General features: G+C 33.4%; 1 protein-coding gene across 2 annotated transcripts in view; it reads right to left on the reverse strand.

The window, feature by feature from the left end:
• Positions 1-18,554: 18,554 nt before the first annotated feature.
• Positions 18,555-27,069, reverse strand: part of LOC126975349 (uncharacterized) — a 48,743-nt gene continuing 40,228 nt past the window's right edge. The window contains exons 6-11 of one of the 2 annotated variants that reach the window (XM_050823199.1): positions 26,645-26,866; positions 25,224-25,508; positions 23,917-24,007; positions 23,038-23,150; positions 19,901-19,969; positions 18,555-18,774 (exon numbers count right to left, since the gene is read on the reverse strand). In XM_050823199.1, the coding sequence (XP_050679156.1) occupies positions 18,682-18,774; positions 19,901-19,969; positions 23,038-23,150; positions 23,917-24,007; positions 25,224-25,508; positions 26,645-26,866 (873 nt within the window). In that variant the 3' untranslated portion in view covers positions 18,555-18,681. The remainder of the gene's footprint in view (positions 18,775-19,900; positions 19,970-23,037; positions 23,151-23,916; positions 24,008-25,223; positions 25,509-26,644; positions 26,867-27,069) is intronic. The other variant, XM_050823200.1, reaches the window with a different exon arrangement.

A 27,069-nucleotide genomic window follows, 5' to 3' on the forward strand; every position in this document is an offset into this window, starting at 1 on the left:
AGGATATCATTCCCACCATCTGGATGCGTGGTGGTCATCCATAGTGTGGTTTTCAAGGAGCTTTCTTCCTCGTAAAACAAAGCTGTGGAATGAGCTTCCTTGAGCGGTGCTTCCGAGACGATACGACATGGGTATCTTCAAAAAAAGCGCGTAAACCTTCCTTAAAGACCGGCAACGGTTTTGTGATTCCTCTGGTGTTGCAAAATAATGTGGGCGGCGGTGATCACTTAACACCAGGTGACCCGTACGCTCGTTTATGATTTCAGAATATTTATTATCTCAAAAAGAATACAAATTCACTTACTGAGATACTTAAACTAACATGATACACAATATAATGAGCGGCAAATCGTTATATACTATACACAATTTAAGACTTTATATTTAAAGTTACAATAATTACACAGAGTTACAATAAATACTAATTAGGAAGATACATTAATAACGAAATAGGTGGGTAACGTATAAAATAAATGTTTACAGTAATGAATAAAATACCTACACCTACTATTTTATTATTTGTTATAATGACAGCTATGAGGGTATTTGTTTATTAAGGTCTCGTTCATACTCATAGCCGGAAGCGGTCTAAGAAAATAAGTTATGAGAAATCCTTCAAAATGTGGTGTTTTAACGTTTTTTTTAAAAACATTTAATGATTGTAATTCTTTAATATCTTTTGGTAGGTTGTTATACAATTTTGCCCCTTCGTACATTATATTTCTTGTTCCATATATTGAGGGCTTGTCTTGTTAGAATTTTTTAATGTTTATTCTTTTTGTGAATGTAATTTGTGTATGTAAATCCTTAGTTAAAATTTTTCTTATGAGAATACATGTGTTATATTTATATATTTGATTTAAAGTCATTCATTTTGTTTCCCGATATATTTGAACAGTAGAAGTTAGGTAGTTATATCGAAACAAAGTTTTAATAATTTTATTTTGACTTATTTGTAAGCTTTTTAAGTTTGTTTTTTCCGCCGTTCCCCAAATTACCACTAAATATTCTATATGTGGCTTTATCATGGAATTATATATTAAATACCGCATCTTTTTTGGGAGGCATCGGGCCATTCCACGAAGCGCTCCTGTTAGGGATGTAAGTTTGCTCCGTACACTTTCTATATGCGGTTTCCACTTTAATTGAGGGTCAAGAATTAATCCCAAGTATTTCTCTTTGTTAACATTGTTAATAACTTGACCGTTTATGGTCAATGAGTTGTAATGACCAATTTCTTTATTTTTTGCAGCGAATATAATATAATTTGTTTTGCTTGTATTTATGGTTAATAAATTTGTTTGCAACCATTCATGTAGAAGATCAAGGTCATGTTGTGCTTTTTTTACTATGGTATTTATTGATTGACCCGTGTAGAATAAACTTGTGTCATCAGCGTATAATGTTATATCTCCTTGTAAACCGATTTCATGAATATCATTTATGTAAATTAAAAATAAACGGTCCAATAATTGAACCTTGTCGAACGCCATAAGTTACTAATTGGGGACTGCTCTGGGTATCTCCTAATTTCGTTATTTGGTATCGATTTGAGAGGTATGAAAGATTTCGTCGGCCGATCCAGTTATTCCTATGGACTTTAATTTAGTTAAAAGTTTTTCATGGCTAACAGTGTCAAACGCCTTTTTTAAATCGATGAATATACCAAGAATTATATGTTTCTGATCTATGCTGAGTTTTAATGATGTAATTAAATCCATTGCCGCAGTAAGAGTATTTGATTTAGGCCGGAAACCATATTGTTTTTTAAATAAGAAATTTTTAGATGAAAGGTACTCGTTTAAACGATTATGTAAAATTCTTTCAAATATTTTTGATAATATAGGTAGTACTGATATTGGTATGTAGTTGTTCGGATTGGTTTTACTTCCTGCCTTATGTAATGGATTCACTTTGGCTATTTTTAAAGAATCGGGGAAATGGCCGTCAGTAAAGCACTTATTTATACAATGAGTGAGACTTTCTACTATTAAAGATTTGACGCATTTTATGGTTTTAGTTGTAATTTTGTCTATACCAGAACTTGTGTTTGAGTCCAAATTATTTATTATTTATTCTACCTCGTTTACAGTGGCAAGTTTCAGTTTATGTAGGGCTGAGTCATTTTGTAAAGTATTATCAGCCGTTAAAATCTTTTGAGTTGTATGATATTTTTGAGGAATTTGGCCAGCTAGTTCAGCTCCAATATTAGAAAAAAATATATTAAAATATTCGCAAATATCTTTACTTTCTGTAATTTGGCCTGAAGGAGTATCTAGTTTTGCAGGTGTTATTAGGTTTATTTTTATTTTATTATGTGCTAAATTATTTATAAGTTGTCACATTTTTAATGGATTTTTCTCACACTTATTGAAAGCGTCATAGTAGTACTGATTTTTCGTAGTTTGTATAGCAACATGTACCGAGCTCCTTTCCTGCAAGAAATTTTGTTTTAGTTCTTTGTCTTCAGGAGGACGCTTTAATTGATGCCAGAGAATATTTCTTTTGTTTATAGAAGCAATCAAATCCTTGTTAATCTAATCTTTCTGGGGTTGATTTTGAACTTTAATTTTCGTTGCCCTGTTTTGTGATATTGCTTTTAATAGAGTAGACTCTAATAAGTTAAAGTCTTTATACAGATTAGTCTCAGTCATGTCTTTTAATGTGAAAAATAATTGTTTATAATTAACGGCTTCATACTGTACTTGTTTATTTGCTTCAGGTTTGACTCTCTTTACTTCTAGATAAATTTGTTTGTGATCTGAAAAAGAACTTTCGATGAGAGCCATATGGAAAGTGTTATTTTTTAAGCTGGTACACACATGATCTAATAACGTTGCAGTGGTTTCTGTTTTGCGTGTGCAGTGATCTTTGTCAATTTTATTCAATACTCTCATACCAATTTCCTTTATTACTATCTTATATTCTTTGATGGAGTTTTCTTTACTGAGTAGATTTAGATTTAGGTCTCCAAAAACTAATGCTCTTCTTCTTCGCGAAAGTTCGTCTCCAAAAACTTTTTCAAATGAATCCATAGAGGAAGGTTGTTTATATATGACCCCAATGTCTAGAGAGAGATTTTTCAAATGAATCCATAGAAAGTGGCTGAAGTCTTCACATTCATCATCTAGAAATTCCTGTTTTAAATTTTTGTGCACGTATATTGACACACCACCTCCTACAGCTGTAGTTCTATGGTTGTAGTAGTGATTGTAACCTGGTAAGTTAAGTCTCTGAGCGTCTAGTTCATTTTCAATGTTGCTTTAAAACTTTCTATGATACATCTAAGTTCATCGTGTTGACCAGTCTTGTGTGTGAAAGTGATGATGACTAATAAATATTTGTACTATATAAACAATGTTTTATTTCTTCCTATGATAAACAGTGCACAAAACCTTACCTCAATAGTATTTACTTATTTTATTAAGACACGACTTTGAAATTACAATGATGGTTGTTAAGTATTTTTGGCAACGTTTCTGGTATAGAGGTTATGGTGATTGCCCTGACTGCTAAACTGAAGTATTGGGGTGTCGGTGTACACACGCCTGGGACTATTAATATACTAGTGTGATGAACATTTTTGTTCTGTGCATCATTGTAAACCATCTTTTATCAGCTGTATCCTTACTCTTCCTACAGGCTCTGTTTATTTTGATATCAGATAGTACTACTTACACTCCTACTTAATTTTGGCCGTTTCTGTTTTATGTCAAGATATTACGTAATAGCTTATTACTGACATTTAAATATGATTTTTAGGTTATTTTGACGTTCACATTTTGTCGTATATCTCAGTATTCCGGTTAGACCAGTTCTAACTAAATATACCATTGTAATCTAGAGATTATAAGGAATAAATCAATATATGTTTCATTACTATAAATCACATTTCGTGGTGGGCCTATTCCTCGGACAAAAATAAATGTCTCCTTTCCCTCATAACCGCATCAGAACTTGGTCACCAACCATGTAATTATGATTCGGATCTACTGGCTGGCTGCTGACAGCTAATATATACCAACCACACCATACCTATATAAACATACATGCTAGCGCTTTGCTATGATAATAATAATTTTCATTATTGTAATAGAGCTGAAACAGTATTAATAAAAAAAAGGATTTATTAATATTTTAGTTTCGCATCAAAGGACACATAAGCAAACCTATTACATATTATGCTTATTATAAAAAACTCAATTATTATATTAAATGTATTTGAGATTGCACTTTGTTTCAAAAAGTATATATAAAGGAATGTGATTTATTAAAGGAGTTCAAAAAAGGAGGAGGTTCTCAATTCGACGTTACTTTTTTTTGTTTGTTTCAACTTTCGAATTGGTGAACTGATTAAGTGATTCTGTTTTTGTTTGAAAGCTGGTGCTTCCCGTGTGGTCCCATTGCAATTTGGTCCAGATCTGACAATGGCATTCTGAGAAAACCATAATAGTCTTAAATTTGTATTAAGTACTTGTGAGCGACAAATGGATGAATAACTCAATGAGAAAAAGTTGTTTGCGAAGAGTTTGGTGCAGTACTGACTTTGGGATCCATGACAAAGTTCTATTCTTAGGTACAAATAAACGATACTTAGTTGAATGATTTACATGCTATTCGGATATCTGGCTCACCTACCGTAACGTCGTTATTGTCGAGTGATTATCGTAGTCGAATAAGATGATCAATGGAACTTAACGACTTACAGTAAGGGTGCGATCTGTGGCAGAATTTTAAAATGTCTGTAATCCAATTATTGCAATGTGCTTACGTTCATTGCTGCAATGCAATATTTTGTAGATCTATACATATTCAGACAAATTAGTTGGTGTACTTCAGATTCACTAAAAATCAAAACAAATAAAATTAAAATTAACAAAAAACAACCAAGTTCAAATAAAACTCTCCCAAAAAAATATATGTTATGCACTAAAAAGTATAAAAGTATTGCGTATTTTTATATAATCTAATTCATTAATCTAATTCTAGTTACGTTTTTTGTTATTTTTGAAGTCGGTTGTTCTTTTTTTCAGTAAAAATTTTTTTTTTTATAAAAATAAGACTAAAAGGCTTCTGTTATGAATGATGTTATCTGTTCAGTGAAATTCTAAATTATCACCGAGCGAATACCAGCGAAAAGCTTATCCCCCTAAACGGTGGATTGTGAAACAATTTATCTTGTCAACTTGCTACTAATAAATCTGTAGCAAGCTTGAACTGTCACGGCGAAATGTTTATGAAAGGTGTTGGCATTTTTATGTTTTTTAACTTCCCGCTTGAAAATTTTCAAAAATCGGGAAGTTATTGGTTTTACCCCGTTTTTCAAAAATCGAATTTTTAGGTCTTAGGAAGCTTCCCTGACTATTCCCGCGATGGTGTCCGTATATCTGTATGTATGTATCTGTGTGTGTGTATGGGGATGTATGTAAACTCTTATAACTTTTGAACGGCTCGACCGATTTTATCGAGGTTGGCGCCATTCGAAAGGGCTTGACTACTTCTACTTGATTCGGACCGGTAGATTTTAAGAAATCTCAAAAAAACGACGAAAAAAAAATTTTTCATATGTGTTTTAGTGGAATAACTTATAAACGGCTTTATCATTTATCTAAAAACTGTCTGAAAATTGGTTTATTTGTTCAAAAGTAATTGCAGTTTAAAAATTTATAAAATAGGGATTTATTTAAGTTGTATCATAACATAGAACAGGCAACTCTTTGAGCTCGACGAGCTCAAAATAATATAAATGATGTTGTTTATCATTTCTAATTGTACTTATCGTAAGTACAATTTGCGTTAGCGTTTATGTATGGATTTGGCGGGAAATTGCAGGGATGGCCTTTCAGGTCAACTGTTTTCCTATTTTTTTTAAGTGAAAAGATCTTTAGTTATATGTTTCTAGTAAATTTAATCGCAAGCTATTATTCACCTTCTTGACTGCTAAGTGAAAGACGAGCTACGTGCAGAGCAGGAAATCACTATAGATCCGTAGGTTGCGCTGTTGACATAGATTTATATTACCTTCCTTTAGTATCCATTATTGGGAGCACGTAAACTCATCTCAGGAAACTTAACTTCGCCTGTATTATGGGGTAAAATACATATCGTCTAATAAAAGCTATAAATAAAAATGAATTGATTCGGTAATCGTCTTAGCTCGGGTGTAATCGGTGTGCGGTGAGAGTGCAGGTGAGAGCGCGGTCCCAGCGAGCGCCGAGCAGGCACTCAGGGAAGAACTATCGAGCGAGGCGGTCGCATAGCACAACAATGGACAACCACGAAGATACTGACGATGTGAATAGCCCGTCAATTACAACAAGTTTTGTGTTAAGCGCCATCTTGTGTCAATAACATGATGCCCCTACAGCACATTTGAAACGCCTCTAACAACTCAGTAAAAATCATTTGTGCTAATTGCTAATCACCACTATCGCTGTTGTAATGTGCTTTATCTACACCCATGCTTTAAATCCTCTATTAAAGATCCTAATAGAGTTAGCTTATTGCCAATATTAAAACATCAAATGTCCATTGAACCATTACATCAGGAGGATTCATATTCTGGGTGTAGATAATAAGGTAAATAATAAACACTCATGTGATACTATTATCACACGAAGCGAAGCCGAGAGAGCAAACCACATTTGTGTTTTAATACAACTTATTACACAACAGTTGCATAAATAACTATTACAATAGTTTCATTCGTAGTATGGGAACTGTCTTTCTGTTAATACGTAAATATCCATCGCTACTCTGTGGTAATACTAAAGATATAATTTCATAACATATAACTTTATATAGCTTGACCCAGCTAACCAGACAATTACTGTCACACCCTTTTCACACGTCTCGGTTACCAGGTATCCGGTGCCAGGCATAAGGCGGCATTGATACGAAGACATATCGGCATATCCCTGACCAGATACATTTATATATGACTGAAAAGTCGGCACCGGAGACTGAGGGCGCAAGAAGGAAAGGCACGTATACATGAAGTCACCACCAAAGAATATATCTGATCATACTTTTTTATTTTTATAGTGATATTTATCACTTCTGATATAAATTATACAAGCAACCTGAGACTTGAACAACATATACCAGAATTTACGACCCATGCGTACTCGAACGTTTGGCTCAGTTGATAAGAGCGCTTGGACGGAAACCAAGAGATCGTGGGGTCGAGTCTCGCGTCGTTTATAAAATTTTGGTTACAAATTTAATTTGTATACTGTACTAGCGCACCTGACAGACATTGTTCTGTACACACGTCTGAAAGTTAAAAAATCGGTCCAGCCTTTGGGTTGAGTTCACTACCATACACATGTCATGGGCAGGAGAATTATATATGGACTGAATTGAGAATATAAACCAATTTCAAATTCACTGGATCACACAAAAAAATCATCAAAATCGGTCCAGTCGTTTTGGAGGTAGTTCAACCGTTCCACCTGAAGACACACAGAAAATTTCATTAAATTCGCCGCTGCCGTTTAGTTTAGTTTCGAAGTTCACTATCAACACACGTACAGAATAAATTATATATAAGGTAAGTTATAAGCAATTCGTGTCCATGTATATCTGTGCATCACGCGATAAATTATAAAACTACTTTCGGAAACATTTAAAAAAGGAGTAACTTTTTGAATCAGGCGTTATTTCGCGTAAATCCATAAGCATCCAAATGCTATGAGCTTTCTTGAGTGTTAAATCCGCCAATTTAAATTACGTTACTTTTTAGGTCATTTTAGCAGCATCAATGCCTTTTGGAAAGTCCATAAAATCATCATAAAGTCTTTTATTCCGCTTTTATTAACATATCTGTCTAACGTGTCAGTTAGTTGTAAAATATAAATCATCCATAAAACAACGTAAGTAAATATGATTTACCAAAATTTTGTACTATTAAAATTATCTTTCTAGTGTGTGAGAATAGATATTTAGCTTAAATTATTAAAAAGATTAATGAAATTGAATGCAATGTTAGCTCAACTTAAACAAAATACCGTATTTATGCTCAAAGCTCCAAAGAAGCTTCCCAATTAGTCGACATAGTGCAACTTAGACACTATCCGACTTAAGTGATGGTTTGGTGGGGTATTTGCTATGAAGGAGTGACTGAGCCATACTTTTTTGAATAAGATATCAAGACATCGGCACAAATGTATCAAAATATCATTCTTGAGATCATAGTGAAGCCCTTAATAACATCATGTACAATAACCAAGAATGGTCCTTCCAGCAAAACTCAGCGTCGGGTTATGCTCTACGCAGTCTTGGTTGGAAATGAAGTTTCGGACTTCATCAGAGCTGAAGACTGGCCGTAATCTAGTCCCGTTCTTAATCCACTGGATTATGATTTATGGTCAGTTTTAGAGAGTACAGCTTGCTCTTAACGCCATGGTAATTTAGAGTCCCTGAAACAATCCGTCCGATTGGAAGTGTATAATTTTCCCATGGAAAGAGTGCGTGCTTCTATTTATAACTGGCCTCAACGTTTAAAGGACTGTATTGCAGCAGCAATTTAGACCACTTCGAATAAGCTTTTTATATTTAAATTTTTTATATTTATGTATTAATTAATAAATGTTATTTGCAATAGAAAAATTTTATTTTTCTTTGTTTCAGTAATTATGGCAAGATACCATACCTAATTATTTGGTTCCACTTTGAGTCAACGCAGTAAGTTCGTTTTATCTGGTTTATTATTATCTGTCAGTCTTCTCCTGATTCTTATTTAGCCGATTAAGTGCGCTGCATACAAACATAATATTTTGGTTATAACATGTTGTTTTTTGAAGTTATGCAAAACTATATGTTATGTTTTTTTTTAAAGTGATAACCCTCACTTCTAGGATAAATGCACAAATAAAATTGCATTTAATAAAATTGCATCCATTTATCCTAGAAGTGAGGGTTATCACTTTAAAAAAAAACATAACATATTGTTTAGATTTAAAAGAGCGACATCTCAAGTCAATTTCCTAATATGCAAATATTGGGGTTGAGCAGGTTATCAACTGAAAAGTGGATCCTGTAGATGAAGCCATAGCCTGAGAGTTGAACAAAGTAAACATAATTTTATAACGAGGCGGTACTCGAACGGTTAGCTCAGTTGGTTAGAGCACCGGCACGGAACGCCGGAGGTCGTGGGTTCGAATCCCGCATCGTTCATAAAATTTTGTTTTTAAAATTTTATTTGTGCATTTATGTAAAACTTTTATGTGTGAACTACGCACTTGGCAAAACGTTCCTTAAAAATCAAAAAAAGAAACACCATATGATAACGATTAAGTTCGTATTCGAGTTTACGACGTGTCGTGGGAAGGTAAGTTTGGCAGCTAACCACTGCCAGTGAAGCCACATATGCATGTGACGTCTGTAGATGCAATGCAAAGTGATAACTGATTCACTGAATTCAAGTAGTTCTGTATGAAGGACTGCGTTCTCTCTTTGCTCATTTGCATTCAGAAGCTCTTGAGGCCCTGGAAGCTAGAGTAAAATCTATGTTAAGGTCATTTATTTGTGTTACGCAGATGACACTGTTCTGATTGATCGGGATTTGCAAGCAGTTATTTTACTAAACCCTTCTTAATATTTATTAATTTGAATGTAAGTTTATTTGTTACTTTATTTTGATGAAATTTGGTAAAATGATAGACTAGAGCATGGAAAGGACATTTTATCCCGGAAAAATGCTTGGTTCCCGCGGGACTTGTGAAAAACTGAAATTCACGTCGATGAGCTATTACTATACCAATAGTAGGTTTAGTTTACTATAGCAACCATCCTGGAAAGAAGATTGATATAAAATGTAACATGTATGTGATATAAAATGACACGTATAAGATCTAAAATCTATAATGATAGAGTATAAAGAATGGAATACATACACAAGTTAACTATCTGTAACAATTATTTTGTGCTGTTACATTCATACAAATACAAAGCTAAAAATAACAATACTCCACCCATAGCTGAATTAAAATTAGGAATGTTACAAAGATTATTGAAATGGCAGAAGCAGGAAATAGATTTCAATATTACGCTCAGCCCGTTAATATATATAGATATCGAATTGATTGAATAAGTTGATAAACAAATCAGAAATATTCCAGTTTGATAATATATTTAAATAGAAGGACTCCACTAACAAAACTCCACGTGAGGACACGTGGAGTTAGTTGAGTTAGTTTGTGTAACTCCGTGCGACAACTTTGACGAGGGTCTAAAACAAATCTCGCTAACTCCAGCGCTATCTAATATAGAATACATAATTAATGAGTGGTTTGATAATGTCACTGATGTCAAATGACAATAATCACTACCGAACCTTGTCAACCTTTATGAGAACGCGATATGTTGATATTAAGGTAATACTCTCCACTCTCTAACAATTTATATTTAATTAAGTAAGTACTTTCTAAAGTAAAACTATAATCTTAGTTAAGGATTGGTAACTTGATACCGCACCTGTACTAGCAAAACATATAAGCTCATTATTATAATATTTTGACACCATTGTATGTTATGCTTTTTGCAAATTAATATATTATTATTATTATTGATAATAAATGTATAACGAAATTCAAAAGAATTGTTAAAAGACATTTATATGGTAAAGGTACTATAACATAATAACTTTCTAAATGATACAAAAGATCGGGAATGGAGCGACCGCCGTCAGGCTATTTCAATTATAAATCTGGTTGTATTATAATTTTATAAAAAAAATAACGCATCAATTTCTGGGTGGTAGTTTTTGAAATTCAATAATTTCTTGCACATCTGTTTTGAATAAAATTATTTGAATTAGATTTTACCAGATATATTACACTAGCTGACTCGGCAAACGTTGTTTTGCCATATAAAGTATAATTCACGCGATAGTTTTATAAGTAATAAAATATTGCCTATATTATAGCCTGTACATCATTTTGTTCTATTGTCAATAGTTTTTGCAGCGCACGCAAAAATAGGTTTTCGATTTTACACCTTGTGTTACAAAATAGCAATTTTATTACGGATCCCTAATTTTGAAAAAAAAAACATAGCCTATAGCCTTCCTCGATAAATGGACTACCCAACAATGAAAGAATCATTTAAATTGGACCAGTAGTACCAGAGATTAGCGCGTTCAAACAAACAAACAAGCACTGCAGCTTTATAATATTAGTATAGAGTATAGATTAGTTTGATAGCAACATCTACCAAATGAAGTTCTACGGCGTTTGGTGAAAGACAATAAATTTATAGCAATCATGCAAATGTTTCGATATGAACACGAGTGTATGCAATGGAGTTATTAGAACACAAACAAAAAAGAACTGCATTACTCACCTCCCATTCAAACCATTAGAATTATGTCGTTAGACACGCGAAAAGAACGTTAAAAAGCAAATCTATTTAAAATCGCAATGAATGGTGCACACTGCAGCGAGCGTCTTTTGTTAATGCTATTTATGACGTAGTACACTACCCTATACTTTGTGTGTAACTGAAATGCCGAGACATAGAATACGTTTGAGTTTAAATTTAATTATTACCTTTCAGTCCAAAGTTGCTTAGAACGTTAAAATTAGTATTACGAAGTGATTCATTTCATTTCAAAATTCTTTATTAATAAATGATATTACAACGGAAATGTACAGCGATTTACGTTTGAACATTAAACATGAGAATGGCTAAACAACTTTGAGGCTAGGAAAAAGAAGGAACGCCTATTAAAGTTTTTACAAAAATAATAACATAAATCTCGTTAAGACAATGTATAACTGCTACAATTACTAAAGTAAATTGTGACAATAACATCCAATATGTCTTATTTAAAATAATTACGCTTGTGACAATATATATTCACAAATCTTAAAGTTATAATTCAATTATGACCATCACAATGTACAACCAAATACAACCACTGCGCAACGAGCCACCTCGCCTGTGAACGAAGTGATTGTTAATTACAATTTTAGTATTTCAGTAACATATCGACTGCTATACATTAACTTAAAAATTATTATGAATTATTTAATAGTAAAGAAGCTTAATTGATCTTGCTAGCTTTTACCCGCGGTTTCGCTCAGGTAAGTGTCCTTTCTTAGTGTCTTATATCAATGAAATGGATATGAAGTATTTTTGTGTCAAATTCAGAATAATGTAAAATTCAATTTAGTTTAAACATTGAAAAAACTGCTGATTTTGACTGCTCGGTCCAAGGTGAACAAACGGAAGTAAACGTGTAACTACAAAAGCTTAAAATAATACTATATGGTATATATATAGAGGTGACCGATAAATGAAAATATATATACAAATTAGTGCACATAAAAAACTACGTTAAAAAAAACCGACTTCAAAAATTAAAATTATAAAATAATTTAATAAATTTAATTTGATACACCTCTAATGCAATGTATACCTTTAATATTAATAAAATACAATTATTTGTATGTGCTCCCAATTGTTAGGGTTTAAGTCGGTGCCTGCCCGCTTCGGTTGTTTGGTTCTAGACGAAGCTATCCCGCTCAAAGTCACCGGAAGGTCGATACCACATCAATGCAATTTTTACTGCGAAGCAGTACTGTTCAAGTACATAAGTCCATAGCTAGTGAAAAAACTGCGCAAATGACATATTTTGGACCAAAGCGCCGTATTGCAATGCCGCTTAGAATATTGGGTTTAGTCAGCGGCACTGCAGTGTAATGGTCTATCTAGCCTTTAACGGAAGCTTAGAGGCTGAAGTGAGTTGAAATTCAAATATTTTTATTCAAAATAGGATTCAAAATCACTTATTGAACGTCAAAAACTACCACCCATTCAAAATAGACTGCCTCAGACCTGAGAAGAACGGGCGCAAGAAACTTGTATGTTATATCTTACAATCTTTGATATTTTATATAATTCTTCTGTACGTGTGTTGACAGTAAACTCCTCCTAAACGGCTGGACTAATTTTCATGGTTTTTGTGTGTTTCGGTGAATTTGAGATTGGCTTAGATTCTCAAGTCAGTCCATATAATACTCCTGCCCATGTTACTGAACTCCTCCTAACGACTGGACTGATTTTTAAAATTTAAGACGTGTGTACAGGACAACGTTTGTCGGGTCCGCTAGTAAATATATATAATTAAAGAGCCTGAGGGTGTTCGCTTCATTGCCTGCCTGTTAAGAAAATCGTTTATGTTATAATAAACTTTCGCACACAAACGTTTTTTAACAATAAATTTAAATTTCGTAACGCGTTCGTTTTGTACATTTTCTGGGATCATATTGTAAATCGCCCAATAAATACTTTCTAACTCGATTTAATCGAATAGTAGGCATAACAAGTTTATGTTTAATCGTATGTATGACATGCTGTGATAATAGCTTCATACCACGACGTGTAAACGCGTCCAAATGTAACGTGAGAAAGTATGCACATGTTATTCACTCAGATTGGCTTTACGGATTAAGCTCACTTCCTTATTGAATCACATATTTAGATATTTCCAGCGTTCTATTCTTGGTACAGGACAATACAAAGAGTTTCTGTTGTTCAGCTGTCTTTAAGCCTACAATTTTCATTATGTTTCTTTGTTTATATTTCAAGTATATGCCAAGAAATTACAAATAAAACCTGTTTGTATTAAATTGTTTAACCTGATTCCTACCGCCGAATTCCACCTTCGCACGACACGCCACAAGTTAGGATATCATCCCCACTATCTGGATGTGTGGCGGTCCTCCACAGTGCGGTTTTCAAGGAGCTTTCTCCCTCGTACTACAAAGCTGTGGAATGAGCTTTGAACGATCGTATCGGATCATGTCGTACATGGGTACCTTCAAAAGCGCGTACACCTTCCTTAAAGGCCGGCAACGCTCTTGTGATTCCTCTGGTGTTGCAAGAGAATGTGGGCGGCGGTGATCACTTAACACCAGGTGACTCGTACGCTCGTTTGTCCTCCTATTCCATAAAAAATAATTGCAATTTTCTTTTTGTTACAATAGAATTTTATGACTGAAGGCAAACTTATATCTGCCACAAAACAGTGTTCATTTTATTTATTAGTATGATTTAAACCTTTTTAGCGTAACTTTGGATTTAAATAAATTTTCCTTAGCGCGATATTTTTAAAAATTATTTTTCTTCCGCATGCAGTAAGAGTATTCTAGATTTAAAAAATTACAACAACTTTTCAATTTTTTTTTATACGGCTTCAAAAAAAGGTGACCATGTTGAAACTTAGAGTAACTATACACAAATAAAATTTGAAAAACAACATTTTATGAACGATGCGGGATTCGAACCCACGACCTCCGGCGTTCCGTGCCGGTGCTCAAGAGCGACATCTTAAATCAATTTCCTAATATGCAAATATTGGGGTTGAGCAGGTTATCAACTATAAAGTAGATCCTCTAGATGAAGCCACACCCTGAGAGTTGAACAAAGCAAACAGAATTTTATAACGAGGCGGTACTTGAACGGTTAGCTCAGTTGGTTAGAGCACCGGCACGGAACGCCGGAGGTCGTGGGTTCGAATCCCGCATCGTTCATAAAATTTTGTTTTTCAAAATTTACTTGTGTGTTAATACTAGAAATGAGGGTTATCACTTTAAAGACATAACATATTGCTGGGAGTAATATTCAAATAAGTGAAGTAGTTCAGATGTAACAGTTTGCAATTCAATGCTATGTTTGGAGACGGTACGGATAAGCAACACACCATGAGCTTTCAGTTTAATTGCTTCCGGAGGAAACTTGGACTGTAAGCATGAACCTCGAGGAAATCTAGCCTTTTAGGTATATAAATATTAATTAAATGCGATGGTAGAATGTAATAATAAATTTTGGGGCGAATTGTGACGTGGCATGAAAAGTGGATTCTATTTGAAGCTTAGATTAAGGATTGGTCTCCGCTGCGCTCCAACTAGATACCGCAGGCGTTGTTGTAATATGTTACAACTCATACTACGCCCAAGCGGGCGTACTCGAGCCAGTCGCGACGTACAAAACGTGCACAAATATAATCAAAATCGAATTCGGTGTTAAAACGTGACGTTGTTTGGAATTATCATCCCTACAAGTATCAAGTGCCTAAATACAAGGTTTCGTAGAGTGATCTCCGATAGTGACGAATATCCATGCAAACTTTCATCTCCTATTTCAACACCTCCATTTATTTTTTCGCAACAACATGTAGCCTATGTCCTTTTCAAAGCTTTATTCTATCTCTGTATAAAACATTCATCGAAATCGGTTTAGGTTAGAGTTTCTTGCGCCGCTTCTTCTCTCTCAGAGTCGTAGTATCTAGTATTTTAGAAATGACATCAAAAATAATTCTAAAGGAATCAATTTTGAGAAAATAAATGCCTTTTTGTGTGAAAGCCTAACAATAAAACTTACATTCACATTTATAATATTAGTAGGAGTTGTATATCAAAGGCTTTAAATCATAATAAATAAGACGTATAGACCAATATAATTTATGAAGAGAATTAACTAACTAAATGCTTCCTTAGTAACTTAAAAGGAAATGCATTTAGTAATAAAACCCTAGTAAATTTGCATAAAAATAAATGTTATATTGTAATTACCACTGGTGACTCTAAATAAAAAACATAATTACGTAAATTCTATTCCCAGCTATAAACCAACTCCCAATAACCAGAACTCTCATGAAATTTTCCAAGTGAAAAGGCTTGAGAGTATAAAAGAAAAATCTAATAAAAATTGTTTATTGGAGTGTAAAACCAAACCCCTTAAGCTTATAACCAAACATAATGCCAATGGTTATTATTGACTAATTACTTTTTTTAGATGACATAATATAATATTTCTTTTTTTAATGAAAATAAGGGACGGGACGAGGAGACAGTTCAGCTGATGGTAATTGTTGCGCCCTGCCTATTATAAGTATATTACAATGCAGTGCCGCTCAGGATTCTTGAAAAACCCAAAAATTCTGAGCAGTGCTATAATAGCGCTCGTCACCTTGAGACATAAGATGTTAAGTCTCATTCATCTAGTAATTTCACTAGCTACGGCGCTCTTCAGACCGAAACAAAATAATGTTTACACAGTACTGCTTCACGGCAGAAACAGATGCCGTTGTGGTAACCATAATCTAGCCGGCATAATGTGCAAAGAACCCTACCACTGGTAAAAATTTGAATACTCCCCCCTTCTCTTTTACTTTTAAGTCTAGTAGAAAATGCAGCAGGAATTGAATGAACAGTAAACCCCCCATTTTCTTATTATTATGGAGTACAAATTCGGTGAGTGAAGAAAACTTACATAATATATTTGCTTGTTACTTTTTAATAAAAATAATCTGAAATAAATCTTTTTAGGACGGTAATATATTATAGCGTTTGCGTATTTCTTATAGACTTTTCACATATATCACTCACCACGTGAAAGGGTCACTCCGATGTTTTTCACTATAGAATGATTGATTACGACAACTTTATACTGTTTTTCACATGTTACATGACTAGAGGCTCGCCGTGGCTTCGCACGTGTGAATTTAAGGGGAAAATGGGTGAAAAATGTAAAGAGTTTCTATGTTTACAGCTGATTATTGATTACACAATACGAGAAAATTTTGTTTGAAAGCGACGCACGAAAGGATTATAGATAAGATAATTTATATATAGATAGAGCCTCTAGCTGTTAGGCAATGCTACGTCTTACACTTGCGAAACGTGTGTCACTTTGTTTTAGTGTCCATGCGTTACTGAAAATAGGAGTGAACAGTTAGCCGCTATTTTTTCGACGTGTTCACAGCTGTTACAGTCTATCTAGATGTATTAATTATGCAAGAACTGTAGATGTTTAGCTGTCCAAAGGAGAAACACTCATCGCATTTTGTAACATCGAATGTCTGACTTGTTATTTTTAATTCTCCTTAGTTCCCCGATTCTTAATTCTCCGAGTTCATATACCATATCGTCCCTTATTTTCATAAAAAAAAAATTAATTAACAAAAAAATTTAAAAAACTTTTTCGTGGTAATTACTTGGATTTGCAAAGTAGGTTAGAGAAAAAAAGATCGACCGAAAACATTTCTTACGATCGATAAATTTTTTTTATAGTCTGTCTATCACAATTAATATTGTAACTTTGAGGTTTTGCACTCATTAAATTTTTTTCATAACTTTATTTTACAAATTCTCGCCGTCGAGCAAGAAAAGTGATAGCGAAGCTTAAACTAGTGAAGGAAAAAGTTTCTCGAAACAAGTACAAAGTTTAAAACTATATGGCAGCACTAATAATATAAAAAATACATAATATTTTCTTAACTTTATAATGTACAAAGCAATAATATTTAAATTAATCAGAAGTATACAACACTGAATTTCATTATGGGACACAAAATACTGACCCTTCTAACGTTGTTTTGACATATAAATTAAGTTCCCCGCGCCAGCTCATTGAATTCATTGTGATATGACATGATGGTCCACATGAATTGTCATAATAATTATGTAGATATATTAAATCTCATTGACTAAATCATTGGTATTGCGAGTATATAGGTATTCTCAATTAAAAATATAAGTTCGGAATAAGTACTCACCAACATATCATATATTAGGACCTTCTCCGAATCACGCTGCATCTTACAGTATAAGTATTATTCCGATCGGCTTATTAGTTTTATAACTGAAGCCATCCCTGCAACTTCCCGCTAATTCCATATCGAAAATCAAATCAAATCAAAATCAGTTTATTCACGTAGGTCACGGAAATGACACTTATGTCAAATGAATGTCAAAAAAAAATCTTATTGAATCTACCGCTACTTCGTGAAGGATTGAGCTAATGAGAAGAAGTCGCAAAAAAACTCATTGCCACTCTTTTATATCAAGATTTACATGTGTATCGATTTACAAATAATTTAAATTACAATATAATATGTAAAATGTAAAATGATGCAACAAACACACTCAAACGTCAAATAGTCTTACACGAGTAAGTCAAAAAAGTAAATGTAAATTAATACAAAAGTTATTGAGTACAGTAGCTGCATCATCCACATAAACCGTAAATAAATAAAGGTATTCTGTGAGCATTTTATAAGCGATTATAAATAAATAAATATGTATCCATACATATATATACACACAATAGCGTTTCAAATTGTACTTATTTGAAATGGGCTTCCGCACACTCAAATAAAACAAAACCTATGCTTGAGGGGATTTTAAATCAAACAATGAAAGAATGTGTCTATGTCCCAAATGATTGCGAAACTTAAGTGGCAGTGGGCAGGGCAGATAGTTTGACGGACAGATGCGGGGAGTAGAGTCCTCGAATGGTGACCTCCTACCGGAAGACGTAGTATTGGTAGGCCCCCCACAAGATGGACCGATGATCTGGTCAAGATCGCCGGAATACGTTGGATTAGGGCAGCGCAGGGCCGATCGTCGTGGAAATCTTTGGGGGATGCCTTTGCAGTGCACGTCTTCCGGCTGATGATGATGATATATCATAATATAAAGAATATAATATTATGTACAAATTGAAGAATAAATTTAAATCAAAATCACTAGAAATAAAACCATTGCTGTAATTTAGTTATAGCTATTTTATTGTTGCACTGAATAGACTAATTTACATTTAAATTTTAATATAATTTGTATTTATTTTCATCCCTGATATATTTTAGCCTCACTGGGTATCAGCTCTGTCAGTCTACTCTACATTGATTCTTCTGTTTGCTCTCCTTCGTCCATGAGGCACTCGGCGTACTCTCTTTGACTCAGTATATTCTTCTGTTTCTTGTACCTGTTAAAATAAGTAGATTTAAATTTTTTATTGACGACAACGAATTCTTTCATATTTTGGCCACATAATGCGAAGGGGTAATGAGAGCCTGGAGAAATTGGTCGTAGTTGGGAACACAAATGGTAAGAGAGCCCGAGGCCGATCTCGTACCAGATGTAACGACCAAATAAAAGACTCCAGGTAGGAGGACGATGGACAGAAGCCGATGGAAACAATTAATAGTTCACTCCAAGTGTGGACCACTTGTTGATGAGCACGATCCTCAGTCATGAGGGAACGACTAGAGAGAGAGAGTCTGTTGCCAGATTTTGGTGAGTCAAAATCTACTAAGGATGCCTCGTGTAGAGTTAAAATACGTGTCGAATCGATAAAAGACAAATATTAGCGGAATTTACACTCAAGAAAGCTCACAACATTTATAGATATAATAGGAAGAAGATAAAGTGCAAATGTTGTTCCAAAAACATATAAACACTCTTTAAAAATTGTATATAAAAAATATAGTTGCAGGCCAAACATAATTGGCGGGTTTGTGTTCTGGATTGATTGAGTTGTCACATCGTCCCACAAATAAAATGGGCAGGTTTTTCCATCTCAGCTGTTAAATACTATTTGCCCGACGGTGACACTACCACCAATAATAACTCAGTGCACAATTTTTTTTTATAACAAAATGAGAAATACGTTATTACTATTATCCTGTATCTTTGTAATATGATATTATTATTCACTCACAAGTCGTAATATTAATGTTTTTATAGAATGTGTGGCAGGCTCCTTTGCACAGGAAGCCTGCTAGATTATAGGTACCACAACGGCACCTATTTCTGCCGTGAAGCAGTAATGTGTAAATACTGTGCATTGGTCTGAAGGGCGCCGTAGCTAGTGAAATTACTTGGCAAATGAGACTGAACATCTTATGTCTCAAGGTGGCGAGCGCAATTATGGAAGAACTATCAGACGTAAGTTCTAAACTCAATTATTTTCGATGTTTTCAGAGCTGCCATAGTTTATTTATGATCTATCTATTTCTATATTTTATCTATTACTATAAATGCTCTTAGATAGTAAGATAAATCGATACAAATAATAACATTATCACTATCCAAAGAATATATTCACTTACCTGTACATTTTTCCTCGCCACATTATTTTCTAAAAATCTATTAACTGCGCCAAGCGTACTGATTGGAATCTGGTAAAAATATAACATTTTATCAACGGTTCTAAACATCGAGAGTTAAACTTCATAAAAACACGCTATTGTGATTTCGTAGAATGGACCAATATTTATCTACTTACCTACTTTGCCATTTGAAGCTTAAATTTTGTTAAGGAAGCGTATAAGTTAGACGATGCTAAGCACTTAAACATTAAAGATTGTCAATATTATTATTATACAAACTTGCTTGTTAGGTAAAACGAAACCAGCCTCAGATTAAGCATTGGTCTCCGGTACGCTCCAACTAGATACCGCACTAGCTAAACACTTTTTATTACGTCAACTATTATGTGTGCATCTGTCAAATTTTGTAACATACGCTTCGTGCTATTTTACATTGAATTAATAAAATACAAAATAATAACTGATAATATTTGATCCCAGCGTCTTTCGTATTTCTTGTACGTTGTAAGTTTTACGATGCAGTTTGGCATTTTAGTTTTAATTATTTTCAAGTTTAACAGAACATGTGGCACGTCAACGTCACACATTGTTCAAGGCTGGCACAAGTATGCCCACTTGGGCATAGTATTAGTTGCCGCACTTTGCGAGTCACCTGCGGTATCTAGTTGGAGCGCAGCGAAGACCAATCCTTAATGTAAGCATAAGGCCTTTTACATATTATTTTCCATTCTATGCTTAAGTGCTACTACAAATGTCCGGCAGCCAAAGAATTTAATTTCAGGTACACGGTTGTTGCTGTTGATTACACCATTAGTTAACAATAGTTCACTTAAGTCTCAATAGAGCTCTGACATGTTCGTAAACTCAAACGGTGCTATTACAAAAAATAATTAATACATGGCTAAGACACGTGCTTTATTAGACAATAACCTAAATATTACAACGTCAGTGACATGACAATATCGACGACTAAAATGGAGTTTATCTTTTTCTGTTACAAAACGGTAATTAGCTTGTGTTTAACTAAAACCTCGTTAAGCACAACATAAACTGAAGTGTACAGGAACAACTGAAGGAACGGAACGCAATTTTTGTCAGCTGTCATCTATCTGTCATTATGTAATCTAAATCTTCCATATCAATATGGTCTATGTGTTAAATACGGACTAGTAAAAAAAGAAGGACTTCGTGCCGTGATATTAGCAAGTGAAGCACCCTTATGCTGGTGTGTGTGCAGTTACGGGATATACCAGTTACACAATTTTTTCTCCCTTAAACAATCATATATCAAAAAACACCTTTATATTATTATCAAATACCTTTATATATTATCCACTTTCGCACGACACGCCACAAGTTAGGATATCATCCCCACCATCTGGATGTGTGGCGGTCCTCCACAGTGCGGTTTTCAAGGAGCTTTCTTCCGCGTACTACAAAGCTATGGAATGAGCTTCCTTGTGCGGTGTTTCCGGGACGATACGACATGGGTGCCTTCAAAAAAAGAACGTACACCTTCCTTAAAGGCTGGCAACGCTCTTGTGATTCCTCTGGAGTTACAAGAGAATGTGGGCGGCGGTGATCACTTAACACCAGATGACCCGTACGCTCGTTTGTCCTCCTATTCCATAAAAAAAATATTGTTTTTACACTTATTCACAACGCACGACGGCATATTTAAAATATTTTATTGCGACGCAAACTGATCTGTCACAGACGATGGCAAATCTCATAATGGCGGCCGATCGGCTTGTATTAGTGTAAGTGTAGGCGTGGGGCTATGTATTTACACGTTTACGGGCTTGTTTTGGTGCCTCACTGTTATGTAAGGTGACACGGAGTCCTTATTTATTTACTCGTCCGTGGTGTTAGACACACTTTAGACAAGATCGTGTCGCGATTCGTTTTTAGATATAAAAAGTGTCTACAGATTGTTGAACGCTAAACAGCAGAAAGACACATATTTGTAATTGAAGTTTTTTAAAACAAGTGTTCAACACATGTTTAACATTTTCGTTATAACATTATAACACATAAAACTTAGGTTTTCGAATAAATAAAAGGTTTGAAAGTTTTCAGTGAATATGCATGAAAAGAAGTTGTGTGAAGTAGTGTTGTAGAGAAGTGAATGGCTTGTGTAATGGTTAGTCCCTATTTTGTTATACGTTGCATTATTTATACGAAAACTATGGTTGAATGTAAAGAAGAAAGCGATGAAAAAATAGAAAATTAATAATTTAAATTATCTTGTTCTTATGACGTTAGAAGATTATCTAAGGCTGTGTTCAAAAGACGCTTAGTTAGACTTAAGTTTATTAATATTACTAGATTTTTGAATGGATAATACTATCACAGAAAATCCACTTAACAGTTCAATATCTTATGAGCATTCATGCATTGAAGATTAGTAAAAAAAATAACCGATATAAATTTTAGTTATTACAATTGGTACAGTGGTGTTTTCCATCCTGTGTAACGGACATATAAATAACATTAGATAGGTAATACAATATAAGTCTTATTTGTGAAACTACTATACTCTTATATTTGAACAATTTGTTCAAGTCGATCTAGAGTTGTAGTACCTACGATATAGAGGCAAATAGGTAAACAAAGATACTGTAGATTTTTTGTCCGTTATACTAATATTTAAGACTTATTTCATTAAAAATAAAAATTACAGGCATATTTATAAAGTAGTTACTGACCAACTAAAAGAAGTAAGAGCATATCTTTTGAACGCAGCCAATAGAAAATTTATTGATGTAGGCGTTACTTTGCGGAAATCCATAATTATACAAATGATTTGCGTTTTCTTTAGTGTTAATTCCGCCAATATTTGTCTTTCTTCAAAATGTCTCGTGCCAGATTTTGGCGAGACAACACGACCTAAGGATGCCTCGTGTAGAGGCGAAACATGTGTCGAATTGTTTAAAGACAAATATTGGCGGAATTAACACTAAAGAAAACTCAAATCATTTGTATAGCCTATAGAAAGTCAATTTTAAAGAGTTTAATTTAAAAGACATCAAAGTCACATAAGTACCATACTCTTAAAGTACCTATCACATATTGTCGTCGAATGTGAAGAATCGTGGTGATTATATACGAGCAGATGGTGTAGATGATGAACTTACAGCGAAAATATCATCGATAAAGCTAGAAGCGTTCGGCGTTTCTACTGATATTTGCGAAGTTGATGATGATGATGAGGATGAAGCAGATGGATCTTGGGTTCTTTCAGAATCATCTGTGGAAAGTATGAAAGATTACTTGAAAAGTGAAATTTTTGTTTAAATCACCTACATGCATAGTAACCATTTGGTTAAGAATATAAAGATAAAACCTAGATAGAAACTAATAGGCACGAAATAAAATCTTTTGTAGATATTTGTTTAAATGATAACCATGATAATAGTATGTTGAAAGGAGATTTATGAATAGAAAATAAAAAAAAAGTATTAGTCGAATACAGAAATGAGAATGAATAGATATGGGTAAATCAAAAATAATTGAATTTTATTTTCATATTTAATAAAAATTTGTATACAATTCTTAAGCTGGTATAAAAGAAAAAGTAAAGAGGGAAAACAACAATAAAATATTGAATGCATATTATTATCTATGCGTTAAGAAGTCTACAAATATTTGCTACTAAAAACATAGCGTCACTTACTGTGATTACTATAAGTAATATACATAAGTTTTGTTTCATTTTAAGCTTAAACCAACAGACTAATTAAAATGAGATATTATTTTGTTTTTGATTAATCAAAGCTAAAGCTAAAGAAAAGTTAAACAGCCTTTGTAGAAAATACAGCCTTCATATTTTAAGAAGCTCCAAATTTTGTTATAGAAAAAGTTGAAACGAACATTACAATCGAAATTATAAGATATTTTAATTTAAACTTTATTGTTTAGATTAACTGCAAACTATAGACACCCGTTTACTGAATAAAAGGGGACTAAGTATTAGCAATTAAATAAAATAGGTATTTATTTATTAAAATGATAACCTGCGTGAACCGATTTATGTACTGAAATATTGGTGTTCCCTGCAGTATTTCCAAGGAAACTTCCAACTGCTTTAAGAGTTGAAATTGGAATCTGAAAACAAAAGCAGCAATAAGGTTCTACTAATCTTAGAGCAAAATATAATTATAATTAATAAATATTATCACATAATATTGAATTATCTATTTTTTATCATTTTGTCTTACATTTAAATATTCTATACCTCATCTTAACCAAGGGGACACCCCCCGTCTTGCCCTATAAGTGGGGTAAGATGGGGAGATTAACTATTTTTTTAAAGTCGATATTTCTTTGAAAAGAATCATACTTTTATGTTTTGACTTATTATAATTAAAGGAAGAAAGATTATGATTATTTTCTTAATAAAAGTTTCTACATTGTGCAATTAAAAACATGGGTTTTATTCATGAAATACCTTAAGGTCCCCGTCTTACCCCACTTTCCCCTAACGTCTTAAATTTAACTACAAAGATAAAAGATACATAATAATATAACTTTAAGGGTAAATGTAAGCACTTTTATAATAAATTCGCAGTCACTGTTCAGGAATTATTTATGTAAATAAATGTATTTGTTTCATAAAAAAATGGCTCTGAAGTAAACCATACTACTCCACAGTGAATCTGTGATCTAAGGTTATGGTTACATAAAACTTGTAATAATAAGTTTAGTTCGGTTAATATTTTTCACCTCAGTAAATTCAAATTCAAAAATGAGATAGTAAGAATATTACATCATAATTTTATGATTAAATTATTTTATGTAAGTTAGGTATCTTTTTATAGTTTAAATCCTGTGTCTTTATCAAGTTAAAAAGAATACACACACTCACACATACACACACACACACACACATACATATATTTTTGTATGTATATATATATATATATATATATATCCTGACTAGCATCTGTCCGAATATAATAATGGTGTTTTACTGCGTTGATTGCTTAAAATTCAGGCCTTTAAAATGTTAATCCCCTTTTGGCTGTCAGATCGTATTTTCATGTAAAATTTGAATATTTTTAAGTGTGGATTATGTTTAAATAAATAAGTGATCAGACAGCCTGGGACTAGATTATGATTATATTATAACAATAACAATAACAGTAAAATATTGTATATGTTATTAAAAAAAAGAGCGCAAAAAAAGAATGCTGGGAGATTTTCTTGCGCCACTTCTTTTCTCGTTTCCGATGCGGGGGTAGTGTGAAAATGAAATCAAAAAGAACAAAAATGACATCTAAAGGAATAATTTTTTTAGAAAATAAATGCCTTTTATACTCACATTGAAAATGTCTTCGAAGAATGAAGGATTTCTTTGAATGGAAACCTGTTTTGTATAAACAGTACTGGCACCGGCTCCAATATCTGAATTGTGACCCACATTTTTTTCTACGTTGACATCTACCCTCTCTTCAACTGCTGGTGCTGCCGGTGGTCCTACGATATCTCCTTGACCTCCCACGTATCCACCAAGGAAGGCCGTTTTCCTAAAGTGTGATTTGCGTGGCTTATAATGTGCATGGACTATTTCTTTCTCAAATAAATGCGGATGTTTTTCTATGTGTACCTGAAAATTTTAGATTTTTTTAATCTAGATAATTTTTGTCACGTACTATTTACAAGAAAATACACATTTATTATTTTACTAAACAGAATGTTTCCATCTTGCCGAAATTATTAAAACAAATGAGTGTTAAAACAATTGAAAATGATGTGTACCATAAGCTTAATGGAAAATATTTTAAAGACAGAAATGTGAGGGAAGTAGAATCACGGAAGGTGCCTTAGCATTTATAAAACAGCTGGACCGGAAGAGCATCATTTATTTAGTAAAAATGTGTAGGCAGAATGTATGAATCTGCAGGACAATTGTATAGAAATTAATTTCTAACTTGCTGTCCATAGTTTTTCATTTATCGTTTAGGTATTTCGAAAGAAAAAGAATCTAGGCAGTTACAGTTTATAAAAAAACTGTATAACCTTGATCTCTAATTTAAAATGGCTCAGTTGCTACCTACGTTTCATTAATAATAGTGGTTTTAGCAATTTAAATACGATGGTTATAGAATTTTGTTTTTTGTTTCCTAAAAAACCTAAATCTTACCTAAACTAAAACACCTACGTTTTATAAAGCAGACACTCGAGAGAATGTGCCATTCCTATACTAGGGCTAACCCAGCTAGCCTAGATATGAACCATGAGGGCCACGTGCTTCGTATCGTAAACTATAAATTTCAGACTTGAAGAAATTGCAAACTTTTTCTTATTGGCGAAGAATCTGCTATGAATAGTTATTTAGTGACAACATCATATTACTCAACAACATTAAATAGAAAACAGAACATCATGAATATTCAAATGAAATGTTGTACTATGGATTATCTCGAACACATATTACTGACAAAAAATTATTGAATCATGAATCATACGTGAAATTACCAGATGAGCTAAAACTATCTACTCAAAAAAAGAAATAGGCTTAAGAGGTTTACATAAATATTAAGTCCAGTGCCATGAAAGTTCAATGTCAACACGAATTATAAAAGCTTGCTCTTTGTCTTTTGGTGGCCGAACACAAAGACAAACCTGAGAGTTGGTCGACGATGCATATTTAACCGGAAATCTGAAAAGACTAGTAGAGTCTTTATGAAGTCGTTCTAAAAATATACTTGGATATTTTCGTGCTGACCATGTTTTACTCACTTCATCAATAATAGTGTGATGTGGAGGTGGTGGCGGAGGTGGAGGAAGGTGCGACCTCTCCTTGATAATTGTCTTGTGAATTTCTACTTGTGAAATCGGTTGTACTTCATTAATTTCATTAATGTTTACTTCAGCTTCAATTCTATCAGATTCTGGTATAACGTTGACGTTTTTAACTTCAGTAACTTGAATTCCAGATGATCCGCCAACAGTAGCTCCTCCCTATAAGAAGAAAATTATTAATTTTAATCCAAATATTCAGTCATGCAGGATATCAAACTCATGCTATTCAGTGAATTCCCCAGCATGCTTCATTACATTGAAAAAGTTGCGAGAACTTGTATTTTTTGTTCATTTTCAAGTGCATACATTCTCATATATTTATAATGTTCGTGCATACTAAGATACACATGCAAGAATCCATA

Source organism: Leptidea sinapis, chromosome 35 (assembly GCF_905404315.1).
Source record: "Leptidea sinapis chromosome 35, ilLepSina1.1, whole genome shotgun sequence".
In the NCBI taxonomy this organism is placed as follows: Eukaryota; Metazoa; Arthropoda; class Insecta; order Lepidoptera; family Pieridae; genus Leptidea; species Leptidea sinapis.